Genomic DNA, 15,935 nt, shown 5'->3' with positions numbered 1-15,935 from the left:
CCGTCGTAAGCCGGGGACTGCCTGTATAAAGTTTTAAATATTCTGTGTAGTGAAATCGTGTGCATATTGAGTAGTCTTCCGAAACGATGTCAACAAAAACATGTAAATCTGAATATTCCAATAAAAAAATGCTTTTATGCTCTAATATTTTGCTTAAGATTATATTATTTCATAAAGATCAACTTCCAATTGAAAGATAGGACGCATTAAATACGTATAGATGAAAACGTCTGTCCATGTGTTGTTAGTGGCGGGAAAATATTATTGGAATGTCAGTCCCAGCAGTGGTTGGCAGATGAACTTTTAATGGTAGTTTAGACATGGCGGGGCTATTTTGTGGGTCTTTTGAACTTAGTAATAAAATTACTCATTTACTGAGCAAGTGCTCTACCTTATACTTCCTGAGAAATTTAGGCAGGTTACGAAGTACTCTGTCCCACTGCTGTCTTTCATCTTGATTCTCTTGCATGAGTTGGACAGTTATTGGCTGCCAGCCACTTATTTCTCCTATCCTTGTCACTTTCGCTGGGAATATGATGCCAGGATACTAAGCTTCCCTTTCACCACCTATTCGTGCCTCCTACAACAACACACGACTGAACCATTGCTTAGAAATAAGGTGCAGATTAACTTGAATGGTCAACGTTTATCTGATACTGTAGTGAAGCGGAAAGGCTTTGTGCCCACCAGCAGTGTTCTTGTTTGGAAAAGACATATTGATGATGTCACGTAGATGACTCCTATTGGCTCCAAACCATTCAACAATACTGAAAATTCAAGGCTACAGGTGACAAAGTGATTCCCCTCCAATTACCACACCTACTCAGATCTTTCTTTGGAACTTTAATGATCATACCATTCTTCCAACGTGATGGTATTATCCCCATCACCCATATCTCATTGAATAACATCTCCCAAGACAAATACTAATCTATCCTCCTCTACTTTAAACATATCTGGGAATAAACCATCCTCTCCTGGTGCCTTGTAATTCTTTAAGTGTTTTGTTGCCTACTTCTTCTAGCCTGATCTCACCTTCATCAATATTTAAATCTTCCTGAGTTGGTGGTATATCCTCTTCTGGGGGGGACTAGTCTATTAAGAACTGTCTCAAAGTGCTCTTTCCATTTATTCCTGATTTCAACATTTTTGGTCAATAGATTACTTTTCATATCCCTAACTGGTATATCCTTACACTCAGCAGCACTTCCACTCAGCTTTCCAATTGCTCTAAATGCTATCCTTAGGCTCTGACCATCATTTTTATTAATTAATTTTTTTGTTTCCACAACCTTTTCATTAACAGATCGTTTACCTCTTTTAGTTAAGTCTTTTTGCCTCCCCTTTCTTTTTTTATCATATATTCCATGTTTCCTGAGGCATCTCCATCTTTTTCCTCAATCTGTCTCTCCTTCTGACCGTACAACCAGCAGCCTCATGCAAAGCTTAATTCACATCCCTTGACATTTCATCTACACTTCTCCCTCCCTCCTCCAATGTTTCTAACACTGAAAACCTATTTCTGCATTCTATTCTAAATACCTCCTTTTCCTCTACTTTCTTTCTAAGCATATCAATATCTCACATATCAACGACAGATTTTCCCTTCTGACTTTTTAGCTTGAAAATCTTAGAAGGTCAACTAGATGTTTGTGTTAATCAGGGAGAAGATATTAGTAGTGATCATCATCTCAGTGTTGCAAACATGTTTGCAACACTGAGATGATGATCACTACTAATATCTTCTCCCTGATTAACACAAACATCTAGTTGACCTTCTAAGATTTTCACTAGCAGCAATATGATTCATCTGATTTTTGTATTTTCGACACAGTGACACCCATGTCATCTTGTGTATATATTGTGATGGTAAAAAATTGTGCCCCTAATGACTAAGTCATTTGCTAGACAGAAACGCCCAAACTTTACTCCATTCTCACTCATCCTACCTCCAACCTATATCTGTATCTTACCCATACAGTCCTCAAATCCCTCATTCGAGCAACCCGTTATTGCATTGAAGTCTCCAGTGCAAATCAAAACATCATGTCTAGCAACTCTTCCTATTCCTTCATGCAGCTTTCCATAAAAGGTGTCTTTCCTTTCATCAGGTGCATAACACCAACAGACTGATGCCTTGCATTCCAACAGCAATCTTACACCGTGATACTAATGCATTCCATCCCATCAGCCAAACATCAATAAACAAATTCTTTTCCAAATTCAATGTATCGATTCCAGTTAATCTTGTCTCTGTTACAGCACAAATGTCTCATTCATAACTTTGAAAATCTGTTACTAACTCTAAATTCAATTTTGCTGTCCTGACGTAGAATTCTTACATTTCAATTGCTAAATTTTATACTATTTGTAGCATGAATCAAAGGATTAGGAGACTGAGATTCTCAGCACCCCCTGCCCATTAAGATGCTGCATGGGACTGGTGGCCATTCCTCTTTATGTCAGACTCAATCAAAGAAACCTTGATGCACAGTATAGAAACAAAAACAGTATGGTCTTTTCTTTTGGTAATAATAATAATAATATTAAATAATAAAAATAATACAGGCAGTCCCCGGTTATCAGCGGGAGTTCTGTTCTTAGTGGGGTGCTGATAAGCAAAAACCGCCATTAACCTAAACTCTGTGATTTATGGGGCTTATGGAACCATGTTTCGGTTAATGTGCCTCTGTTAGGTATGTTATGGTGCCATAACTCTATTATCGGCACCTTGTGGTGCAGATAACCGAAACTTGGTCTGTTACAGCGCCATAAATTGCAGATTTTATGGGGCTAGACATGCACTAGTAAACTGGATCGCCATTAACCGAGTCCGCCGATGACCAAGGACTGCCTGTAATAATAATAGTAATAATAATATACTGGAAGAATGCCTTCATTAATACGAGTTTTTATTGAAAATACTAATGGCTATCTCAGCTGCTTTTATTTTGTATAGGAGTTTCTCTATTCTTGTTACTGACTTTTCTTCTGTACTCAAATCGGCTATTAAAATGCCAAAAAGGAGATTCATGTAAAAAATGTGGTAGTATTTATCAAATTGAATGGATGATACAAAATGCAGTAAATTGGATTTTAAGCCTAATAGATGGAAGATACTAAATACTAAAATGACTCATTCTGAATATTCCTCTCTCTCTCTCTCTCTCTCTCTCTCTCTCTCTCTCTCTCTCTCTCTCTCTCTCTCTCTCTCTCTCTCTCAAAGGGTCTTTGAAGATGAAGATAAGTCCTGAGATGAAGGGGAATGAATCTTGACTGGAGGGCCCAAAGGAAGAGCAGCAGCAGCCTTTTTCATGCATAATTTAAGAGATTGTCTGATAAATTCCTATTTTCCTATGCAGAAATATCCTCCTTTATTGCCTTAAAAAGAGTCAGATTAAGATGATGATTGAAAGTGGAAACCAAAACTGCTGCCATCTTCTGAATAGGCATGACCTTTGACGATAGATAAGACTACAATAGTTTTCTCTTCAAAACAGAGTTAGTGAACACACGAGAACATTCATCCACTGTCCAAAGGAGAGAGAGAGAGAGAGAGAGAGAGAGAGAGAGAGAGAGAGAGAGAGAGAGAGAGAGAGAGAGAGAGAGAGAGAGAGAGAGGATGCCCCTGGCAAAGAGGAATCCAGAATTAGTCATTTAGTTCCTTCTGTCTAGTCATTTAGTACCTTCTATATGTTAGGCTTAAGATCCAATTTGTAATAATACATTCCATTTGACAAATGCCACGTTTTTACATGAATCTCCCAATTGGCGTTTCAATAGCCAATTTGAGTACGGATTAAAAGACAGCAATAAGAAGAATAGAGAAACATTATACTGTACAAAATAAACAAGGCTGAAATATTCATTATTTTCAGCGCTAGGCAAGCCCCATAAAACTGGATCGCCGATAACCGGGTGTGGCGTGATCACAAACTTAAAAAAAACAAGTGGCAAATCCCACCCCACATAAACCTAATCAATCCAGCTGCCAAACTCACCCTCTGTCACTCTTTCCTCTTTATACTACAGCATACACGCAGGACAATTGGCCTATACTTACAAAAAAAAAAAAAAAAAAAAAACACACACACACACACACAAAACACATATACTTACCAACCACTCCCGATACCCCGGGCTATCCTGTGCTGTCTGTTAGTCAAGGTCGCTGAGACACCAACAACAACCACCAAGAACCACAACCCAACAACACAATAACAAAACAACACCCAAGGACTACAACTCAACAACACAACAACCAAGGACCACAACAGCACAACAGAAACCAGGGAACACAACCACAACTCAACAACACAGCAAACAACCAAGGAACACAATCACAACTTACAACACAGCAAACAACCAAGGAACACAACAACAACCTCTCATATAGCAACAAAAACTCAACAACACAACAAAAGACCACTGCACAAACAACACAAAAAAATCACAACAGCACAGGCACAACAACTCTAAGCAAACAACACTAACTTAACAACAACTAAATAATAAACAAAAACACAAAATTCAGCTGAATATCAATGCCTTCACTAAAATGCTGCCAACACTACTGTCTCTTACAGCTTCTGACTAAAGACTGACCAAAAACTCGCCAAAAAAAGCTCAAAACAACACAGAACTCTGACAATCAACAGCACCAACAGACAACTTAGAACTCGCCAACAGCCAATACAGTCATTAACCGTCCAACCACCAATTACTCTCTCTCTCTCTCTCTCTCTCTCTCTCTCACACACACACTCTCACACACACACACACACACACACACACACACTCACACACACACACACACACACACAGATGTTGTCAAGTGGAACTCCATAACTCCTCCATACGGGGACTCTCTGTACAGTATCTAACTCTACTTTAAAATTCCCAATGTTTCCACTATCTGAAAATGAAAATGGGACAGCTTCAATACTGTAGGAGAGAAAATGTTGTTGTGAGCCATATATTTGTAAGGGTAATGTTGTAAGAATGACTTTGAAATTATAATAAAGGGTTTTAAGATGATAGTTTTGAGGTATATTTGGCCTTTAAACTTTTAAAATGGGCAGTTATAAGCATTTTTAGAGGTGGATATTTGGTGTTTGAACTATTTAAATAGCCAGTTATAAGGCTTTTTAGGGAGGAATACCAACTTAACATGTATGTTTGTTTAATGTGGGTGGTTGTGGTCCCTAACCCCTGTGATAATGGGGGATATACTGTACTTGGAATATCACTTTCGATGAGCTCCAACACAATGGTGGATGAAGGATATTCTTGCTGTCAGGTCACCAGGGTGATGAAAAATGCTGTGGACAGTTGGTATCATCAGGAGAACCACACCCCTGTAAAAGTGAGAGGATCATTAGACTGCTCTACAGGGGCAACATGAATATTCAGTATAAGAAAAGTGAGGCAGCCCTGAAGAAAATCATTGGTGCCCATGTAGAACTTACTGATGCAAACAAAAATGTCAACTTAATGATCCACTACAAGGATTGGAAGACTGCCCAGTACCTTATGAGTAACAGCCCCTTTGCTAGCAACAATCCCATGAAGGGAAGAGGATTGGTTTACCAAATATTGTGCCCTGAAAATGGTGCTGCCACTCATACGTTGGTATGATTACGACTCAACTCTCCAAGAGAATCGCCAATCACCTACACAAAGGGAATGTTTATAGCACTACATGAGGGAACACAGCAGTGTCCTCCAATGCCAGTAGATTGTAAGGGCACAAAAATCCTCGACGACAACGACGTCCTTCACTGCCTCCAGTATAAGGAGACCCTCACCATCCTCCCATGAAAACCATCACAAAACATAACCCAAGAGACCCTTCTTCTCCCTACCACCATCATGAGAATGGCAAGGTGCTCCCCTGGGAAACAATTCAGCCACTTGTTACTTTAGGCAGTACACTGTATGACTAGAACTCCTTGGACCTGACACCAGCCAATCAGCACATACATCAGTCGGTCAGACTATTTGGTGAATCATTCTGCTCCTAGCCAGTTAGAGGAGCTCCCACTAGTTTAGACAGTCGATTAAAAATCACCAAGAATATTTTTTTAAGCCTGTTTGTGGGTATAAATATGGCATTGTTGTACCCCTGACTTCATTCGCCTTTTTAACTCTCCCAAAATGTCAAGGAATAAATGAACTTCAGACAGCTGCTGTTTAATTGACCTGCTGCTTAAAAAAAAGCTAATTTAAGAGATTGAGAAGCTACAATGCAAAGTCAGTGGCATCCGGACAGCACAATTTATTCAATGAATAATAATAATACCCTTAAAAATCATTCATGGTATTGTGATTATTGGTAATTCTCATTTTTTAGAGATATTATTTTCAGATGCAGGTTTTTGTATAAATTTTTATTTTGCTTTTTCAGAGTTTAGGGGTAATCCTTTATGTATTAGTTTGTGGATATTTGCCCTTTGATGCTTCGACGTTACAAAATCTACGAGCATTAGTAGTCTCGGGGAAATTCAGAGTACCTTTCTTCATGACATCAGGTATGATATAACTGCTTGTCTTAAGTACTGATTCACTGTGGAAGATATACTGCTGAAAAATCCAAGTTAGATTTTTATTGAATATTTAATAGTTTTATAAATTATTTACAGATTGTGAAGATCTCATAAGGAGGATGTTACAAGTAGACCCAGAGAAAAGGATTAGCATAGAAAGGATACTTCAGCACAAATGGATATTGCAGGTAAAGGATTTTGAGTTGTTAATATAGTGTTAATTGGCTGTATTTTTACAAGAACTATATATTGATATGTATATCCTTTGTTATTTGGGCTGTGTAGGTCTCTCCAAATCCAGTCTTTTCTGATAAGTGACTTAACAAGTAATTACATAGCTGAAAGCTTCCTACTATGGCAGTTGAAAATTCAAATTTGGTGGCAGCACTTCCATTGTTAGTATAGGTGAAAGGGACCCGCCCACTTTCAGGAACACCTGGTACTGCTGAACATACGACCAACAATTCGTTTCCTGCTGGCTCCCGATCAATGTTGGTGGTTCTCGCAGCAGTTTGATTCATCCCTTTTTATATTTTCCAGTTATTTGGTGAAGTCTTCTTTTGGTGGTTTTTTTGCTTCACTTAATCATTTCTTTACATTAGCTTTAGCATTTACCTGGACATTTATGTAAGATTCTAGCTCATCAGGTTTTAGGTTTTGCACCAAAGGTTGCAAAACTGGCTAAGTTTAGTTACGATTCACACGTTTAAGTGCGAGAAGTGTAGAGGATAGGGATGTAGCAGGAAGGTAGCCTGCATTGAATGTCAAGGGTGGGATGAGCAGATGTGGAATATTTTTAATTCTCATTCTGAGATAATGGATAGGGATTGAAATAGGAAGGTGGCTCTTAGAGCTGAAAGTAAATAAAGTGTCAAGTCATCTCCTTTGCCTGTAGAAGCAAAGAAATCCGCAGTCTCTTCCCCACTTTTGTCTGCTATCTCTCCTATTATCCTACTTCATTGTCACATACTCTTGTACAGGTATCCCATGCTTCTAATCTTGACACCATAGCCAGCCTTGAGTCAAGGATGGATAAAAAATTTGATTTCTCAGTGAAGTCAGTGATGGACTAGGGTTATCTTTTAGAGCGATTGTTGAGAAAACAACAAGTGTGAGTGCCAGTGCCAGTGAAGTGCCTAGCGTTAGTATTGTACCTTAGGAGATGGCTGTCCACTCCACCAGTGCTCCTAGACAAAGGTCACTGTCCTACTCCCTCTCATCGGGGAGAAGACACACCAGAGGTCCAAGGGAGACTGGTGGGGCTTGCCCACAGGTAGTCACCTCCTTTGTTGAACCTGTTGCTCACTGACAGGTTTCGACTGAACGCCACTGGAAGGGCATTGCAGTGAGTAATGTTCGACTGTCTTGGGACACGGAGGTGTTTTCTCAAGAAATTATAACTGCCTGTTTTACCAGTTCATTGCCAAACTTGACAGTTCAGACAAAAATATACCTCAAAATATCATCCCAGAACACCCTAATGTCATTTCAGTCATGTTGCAGAATTAATGTAACAAACTGACAAAGGTTATTCTTAACCCTTAAACGCCGAAGGGGATATTAAATTTCATATATAATTGTATTCAAATCGCACTATGCGCAAAACGGTTAAAGGTAACGAGTTAATTTTTTTTCGTTGTAATGTACACTAAATTGCGATCATTTTGGTATATAACAAATTGTAAAACGATAAAAGCAACACAGAGAAAATATTATCACAAAATAATGCATGAATTTGTAACGCGCGGATGTAAACAAATATTTGTTTAAAAATTCACCATAAATCTAAATATTGTCCTTGAGACTTCCAATTTTTTTTCAAAATGAAGACAAATGATTGAATATTACTATACTGTAAGAGTGAGTATTAGCTTACAATTGCAGTTTTCGACCATATCTGACGAGTTGAAGTTGACAGAATGTTGAATTTTTTTATATATATTTTTGTATATGCAAATGTTTCGGAAATTAGAAAAGCTACAACCTTCAAATATTTTTCGTTTTATTCTACATAAAATTGCGCACATTTTCATACATTAAACTCTCTGAAATGCCTAATATGAAACGGAGCAAATATTCCGAGAATGGGACGTACGCATTTCGGAGATTTGTGGCGGAGAATCCGCGCTCGGAGGGAAGGAAAGTTTTTTTTTTTTAAATTCACCATAAATCTAAATATTGTGCTAGAGACTTCGAATTTGTTTCAAGATGAAGATAAATGACTGAATATTACTAGACTGTAAGAGTTTTAGCTTACAATTGACCGAACGTAGTTTTTTTCTATTTATCGTGATTTATATGCAAATATTTCAAAAATGATAAAAGCTACAACCTTCAATTATTTTTTGCTGTATTCTACATGAAATTGCACATATTTTCATATATAAAACTTTATGTAACGGCTAATTTAAAATGGTGCAAACATTACCACAATCGCACGTATGATTTTTTCGGAAGAGTTACCGCGCGGACGTAAAGAAAATGTTATTTTTTTCATAAATTCACCATAAATCGAAATATTGTGCTAGAGACTTCCAATTTGTTGCAAAATGAAGGTAAATGATTGAATATTACTAGAATATAAGAGTTTTAGCTTAAAATTGCATTTTTTGACCATTTCGGTAGAGTCAAAGTTGACCGAAGGTTGAAAATTTGTCACTTATCATTTTTTATATGAAAATATTTCAAAACTGATAAAAGCTACAGCCATGGGTTGTTTTTAGTTGTATTGTGCATGAAATTACGCACATTTCCATATATAAAACTTTATGTAACGGCTAATTTTAAAATGGTGAAAACATTACCACAATCGCATGTATGATTTTTTTTCGTAAGAGTTACCGAGCAGACATAAGGAAAAAGTTTTTTCATAAATTCACCATAAATCAAAATATTGTGCTAGAGACTTCCAATTAGTTGCAAAATTAAGTTAAATGATTGAATATTACTAAAATATAAGAGTTGTAGCTTACAATTACGTTTTTCGACCGTTTCAGTAGAGTCAAAGTTGACCGAAGGTTGAAATTTTGGTACTCATCGTTATTTATATGAAAATATCTCAAAACTGATAAAAGCTACAATCATGAGTATTATTTTGTTGTATTCTACATAAAAATGTGTACATTTTCATATATAATACTCCATGTAACGGCTAATTTAAAATGGTACAAAAATTATGTCAAAGTGACAAAATAATTTCCGAGATGTGTCACCGATACTTTTTAGTGCGGCAAAAAAGAAATTCGCGCTTGCGCAACGATTGTAAACAAAACAACACCTTGATCCGTGAACTCCCAGCATCCCCCAAGGCGCGTGATTCAAGAGTTTTCGGCTGGTAGGCCTATAAGTATTTTTCCGCGAATTTTTAAAAAAACTTGAATGTTGACGTAAAATATGTCCAGTCGGCACCCGAGAGACAAAAAATGTCGACGTAAAATACGTCCACTCTGCGTTTAAGGGTTAAGTATCAGCTACCATTCAGAAGCAAGTTTTATTTTGCCTATGTAACTTTGCACATTGTTCTGTGCCTACTTTTTATATATATTGATATTTTCCAGTGCAGTAGGATAATTTTGAAATGATATTTACTGCACAGGTACGTATTTTGGGATTGTACTACTGTATACAGCATATCTATTAAATGTGGGTAGCAGTTGCGACTCATTGCTATCATTCATAGGGGTGCTGTTTATTACTTAATTTGATTTTAATTCCTTGATATTAACTGCATAAACACTCTCTCTCTCTCTCTCTCTCTCTCTCTCTCTCTCTTCTCTCTCTCTCTCTCTCTTTGAGGAAAGCAGCAGAACCGCTACCAAAAGCTACTATTTTGAATTTTACTCATTGCCATTAAGGTGGTTATAATTTTTTTCCATTTACTACAACTCACCACTGAGTTGATTATTATGCATTACATAGCATCAGTATCGTCACTAATTTGATCTCTATCACTAATAGTACATATTGATTAAGCTTCGAAGAATTTCAAAACAATTTCAAAACACACCTTCTCCCTCCAACAGCTAGACCAACACTGCTCAAGAGGGCAGTGCTTCCATCCCCTTTACGCAGGGGCTGGCTACCACATTGTCACCTGGCTAGCAAAATTGGAACTGCGGAGCACCGCAGTTCCACATATTGTTTCAATTCATTTGCTTTTTTTATTTATAAAAACAAAATAATGGTAATCATTTTTTAAGGATTATTGATAATCTATACCTAATTTCACATATTCATGTATATATTCAAAATTTTGTGCATATATATGAAATCAATTGGGGGTGCTGCAGTTCCACAGTGCCTACTGACGAGCCACCACTGGTTTGTAGTTTAGAACAGCAGGAACACTTACGTACCTCCAAACAGAAAGCTAGGTTTGTTACATCATGTTAGTATTTTCATGATTATATACAAATGCGTTTATGATAACAAAAATTATTAGCTACAGTAAGTTCTTGGTTTACATTGTATTGTGGTTAGTCCTTGCCATCTCCCATAAATTTATTAAAAATTCTCTCTCTCTCTCTCTCTCTCTCTCTCTCTCTCTCTCTCTCTCTCTCTCTCTCTCTCTCTCTCTCTCTCTCTCTCTCTCTCTCTGTAATGCCTGCAGTGCACCTTTTTTTTGTAGTGCACAGTAGGCAATACTTGAGGGCTTTTGCAGCATCCCCCCCGAGCTGTAACCTCTTTTAAACCTTCTACTTTACTTCCGTTCAAACCACCTTTTTACCACCTTGCCATCCCACTCTCTGATTTATTTTCATCTTTTGACTGCAAGGATTTCCTCCTTGTACGTCTTTAAAAAAAAAGGCATATATAAAATTTAGACATAAGATTAGTGTAAGGAGCTGACAGCTACCTCATGCGTCAGAACAGAGGCGTTGGAACCTCTTTAAGTAACACTGGGTAGATGCTTGCAGGTTTCCAAAGACTAGGATTGGAGGGATCCTGGAGCAACCAGGGATGCATAAATGGAGTGTTGCTATTGTGCCCGTTAAGCTCACTACCCTGTGAGTGAAGGCTAGACTGCTCTGAGGTTGCAGAGCTTTTGTGTCTTGCTGGAGTCCTAGCCAACTTAAAACCCCAGACAAGCTTCTGTGCCATTGATTGTGGAACTTCCTACCTGTGGGGCCTGCTGGTGTGGCCATTGTGGCCATTCCTTGGGGATTTTCAGGGTTGGAGGAGAAGCATTCAGGTTATAAGATTCTGGCTGTTCATGGCTGTTGGAAGTTTAGTAGTTTAAGGGATGCTGCTGTTCACTCCTGGCAAAAAATCATTTGTTTGGGTAAATTGTGTTACTCAGTTGGGAACTGCGACAGGTTTGGGATCGTCTAACAACAGGGAGACCGTATGCTAGTGTGGCAGTGATAAAAGGTATCCTGGCAGTGTACTATGGAAAACTGTCCATGGATAAGTGGATGCGGTGACTGTGGGAGTACTCAACCAACCCTCTTTTTTCATTTTCAGCTGGTCACATTAGAAAGAATGCTGAATTAGAAGCACGGATAGAAATATTGAAAGCAATACAGAAATGGCTCAAGAAAAGTTAAAATTAAAGCACAGATGGGCGAAATGCAGTGTAAATAAGTGGTCTGTAGACTACAAAGAGGGATGCACATCAAAGCCCTAGTAGGTAGTCTAGTCTCAGTGACTGTCTTTCCTGTCAACAAGAACAGGAGATAGTTAAATTGAGGAGGGAAGTAGAAGAATTAGCTAAGGAACTAAAGGAGCTGACAAAGAACAAACTCAAAGGTAAGAGAAGAGAAGACAGGATGAAAAAGGAAATTGGAGACCTACGAAGAGAAGTTACGAACCTTAAGAAAGAAAAACAGGAATTGAACAACAACAACAGTAGAAAATGGAGAGAGTATAGTGGAGATTAGAAAACAATTGCTAAAGACCAGAACCAGAAATGAAACAGAAACAAGTACTAAACAAGGCACAACGAAAGAAGCTTAAAAGGATAAAAATAATGAATTCAAGAGAGCTATTGGCAGAAGAGTGATAGCAGCCAGAAAACATGACTGTCCCCCTAAAGGAATCTGCCCAGAACCAATGTAAGCCACTACTCCCTAAGCAAGGCAATTAGAGTCAATGACAGACTGGAGCTAATATGCCAAGAAAAATGTGTTAGGTTTGTAAACTTTTGGGACAGATTTATAGGGAATAGGAGGAAAACTAATAGGTAAGCTTCTCAAAGAAAACCTCATAAAACACTTTAGTGAACTGAACCTTCAAGGGAGGAAGTCAGAAAGCACCCAGAATCTGGTTAGTAATAGCCCTGCAGGCAACAGTGATAGTAAGGGAAACTAATAAAGCCACCGAGGACAAAAGAGAAGATAGAAAAGTCCCTCAGAGTGGCGCAGTTTAATACATAATCTAATCTATTCAGAACAAAGTAGATGTCTTCAAAGCATTGGTGGCAAGTGAGGAATTAGACATAATAGTTATCACAGAAACATGGATACAAGAGGCAACAAGAGACTTCGTAGGAGAGTACCAGATAGCTGGCTATAAATTGTTAAATAAAGATAGACTCAATAGAAAAGGTGGTGTTATGTTATATGTTAGGGATACCTCAGTCCAATAGAGGGTAAAATTACAACCATGCAAGAAGTGATTGGTATCAGCTTAAACAGCCTAGGGAGGAAGATAACTAATACTTGTGTACAAACCTCCCCACCAATCACAAATGTCTGATGAGGAGCTGTATGCATTACTAGGACAAGAGATAAACAACAAACACTGCATAATAATGGGATATTTCAATGCAGCAGTCAACTGGGACACAATGACCTCCACATCAAACGTAGAGGGAAAGAGACTTTTAGATTTTGTAAAAAATGAATTGCTCCACCAATGGGTTGACAAACCTACCAGAGGAAACAACATACTAGACAGCGTCCTATGAACAGAAGATGAGCTCCCAAAGATTTGCTATGTAAATTTTCGCTTTTTTCTTATAAAAGTCAAAGCAACATGATTATAATTACTTTATTTGTACTTTTATTGTTGATTTCTACATCAAGGATCGTGGTCCTACCCCTAAAAGTGGTGTTAGTACCCTCAGCGTGACACCAGATAATGATGTTGACGGCGAGACATGAGACAATGAGGGCAGCTGAAAACAATTAATTTTCGCATTTTTCTTTCAGCACACTCCTGGCCTTCGCTAATTTTGCTAGCCATAGTTGCTGAGTAGCCTTCTTGATCTTAGGTAACTTCGGCATTGCTATAAGTTCACTAATAAGTTATAAAAACAACGTAAATAGCTAGTAACCAAACGCAAGTGCCTACGCGCATGTAACCGCTTTGACGTCTGTGGCGTAACTGAGTCATTCTTCGAGTCTCGCGGCTCTCGCCTATAAATAACCGCTCAGAGCAGCTCGCTTCTCGCCCAGTATCACACTACCTTTCATTGCTACCAGATGTATGAGAATTTCGAAAAAAATCTTAAAAAATCGCTGTAAATATGCAAAAATAAACACGCAAAAACGATTCTGTCAAACTCAAGTCATACAGACGACGCAGTTACGATGACGTCATCATTTAAAAACCGCTATATCTTCATTATTTGTGAAAATAATTGGCTGAAACTTCTGGAAAGCATGCACGGCATGTTTCTGCATAAATACAAGTAATAACTCTATTTTTTATTTTTTCAAGTTGACATGTCATCCGCCATAGCGGACGGTCCCCTTAATGAGATTAGACTACCACCCACAAGATCTAAAAAAGCTAAAGGAGTGTGTTAAAACTAGATTACGATGAGAACACAGGCATAGATAAACACTGGGAAGCCTTTCATGAGGAATACACAGAAAAACGCTCTAGATGTATACCATTAAGGCAAATACTAACAAATGGCAACCCTCAGCCTAAGGGGTTCAACAGAGAAATTAAAAATACAATAAGAGAAAGAGACAGATTGCACAAATCAATGAACCCACACTCAACACCAGTAGAAGCAAGCAGGCATAAAGAACTCTGTAGATTGGTGGACAAATTAGTAAGAAATGCAAAGATAAATGAGGATAAGCAAGTTGCATGAGCCTGTAAAGAAAATGCAAAAGAATTCTTTGCACATGTAGGAAACCAATAAAAAATAGTTTAGGTCCCCTAAGGGACAGTAGAGGTAACCTGGTGAACTCAGACTTGGAAAAAGCACAGGTATTGAATAAGTTTTTTACTAGTGTTCACAATTGAAGACACTACCTCAATACAGGAACCTGCTATTAAATACGAAGGGACAGAACCGTTGCACAAAATATTTACAGAAGAGGACATTAAAAACAAAATAGACAAACTCAAGTTCAAATCTCCTGGCCCGGATGGGATTCACCCAAGAGAAATTAAAGAGCTAGAAGAGATCGTTCCTCACCTATATAAACTCTACAGAAAAAGTGCTGAACAAAGAAAAGGACCAAAAGGATGGAAACTAGGTAATGTGCCCCCAGATTACAAAAAAGGTCCAAGAGAAGAGCCGGGAAATTATAGACCAATCTGTCTTAGCATCGGTCATTTGCAAGATTTTTGAGTCCATAATTGCAGATCAAATTGTGGATCACATTGATAGAAATGTGGACAAAATCAGTACGTTACCAAGGTCGAGGTGGGTTGATGCAGACTCCAAAACAATGAACACCTGCGAGCAAACAGGTATTTGTAGTTGAGAGGTGGCATAAACAACCCTTTTGCAGTAGCGGTGTGGTTTAAGGCTTCATTGTGCGTCCTGTTTGTTGGGTTTGATGTTTGCGTTCGTGAGCCGACAAATTTCTTATCAACTAAAAAAATTCCCCTTTGAATTAGATGTTAAAGTACATTTGTAGCTCGATGTATGTATGTGAATCACGGTAATGTGATATGACTCATGTAATGGCTACATACGGACAAAAGCACTACAATGTTACCTAGGTCGAGGTGGGTTGACGCTGACTCCAAAACAATGAACACCTGAGAGTGACAGGTATTTGTAGTTGAGAGGCACCATAAACTTAAACCCTCTTACAGTGGCAGTGTGGTTTAAAGCTTCACTGTGTGTCCTGAATTTGTTGGGTTCGATATTTGCGTCTGTGAGCCGACAAATTTCATATCTACTAAAAAATACCCCATCTGTTAACATATATGAAAATATATTAATTCTGAGGTAGAGCAAATTAGATATTAAAGGACATTTGTAGCTCGATGTGATATGTATATATATATATATATATATATATATATATATATATATATATATATATATTTAAGGATTTTGACAGAGGAAAAATCTACTTTTGGGTAAGGACCTGTGTCGCCCAGTGAAATAGGTTCTTTTGATACTATTTCTAGGTATAAATATTGCTATTCATGTCAGTATAGATAAAGAGGGAGTGGATACCATTACCAGAGGTC

General features: G+C 38.0%; 1 protein-coding gene across 2 annotated transcripts in view; it reads left to right on the top strand.

Moving 5' to 3' along the window:
- Window positions 1–15,935, top strand: part of LOC135216322 (serine/threonine-protein kinase SIK3-like) — a 1,037,686-nt gene that overhangs the window by 380,960 nt on the left and 640,791 nt on the right. For both annotated transcript variants that reach the window (XM_064251493.1, XM_064251492.1), the window contains exons 5-6: window positions 6,407–6,530; window positions 6,642–6,733. In XM_064251493.1, coding sequence (XP_064107563.1) covers window positions 6,407–6,530; window positions 6,642–6,733 — 216 coding nt within the window. The remainder of the gene's footprint in view (window positions 1–6,406; window positions 6,531–6,641; window positions 6,734–15,935) is intronic.

The sequence above is a fragment of the Macrobrachium nipponense genome, chromosome 6, assembly GCF_015104395.2.
Source record: "Macrobrachium nipponense isolate FS-2020 chromosome 6, ASM1510439v2, whole genome shotgun sequence".
Taxonomy (NCBI): domain Eukaryota; kingdom Metazoa; phylum Arthropoda; class Malacostraca; order Decapoda; family Palaemonidae; genus Macrobrachium; species Macrobrachium nipponense.
The sequence above is the reverse complement of the archived record's forward strand: the minus strand, read 5'-3'. Positions and strand labels throughout refer to the sequence as shown.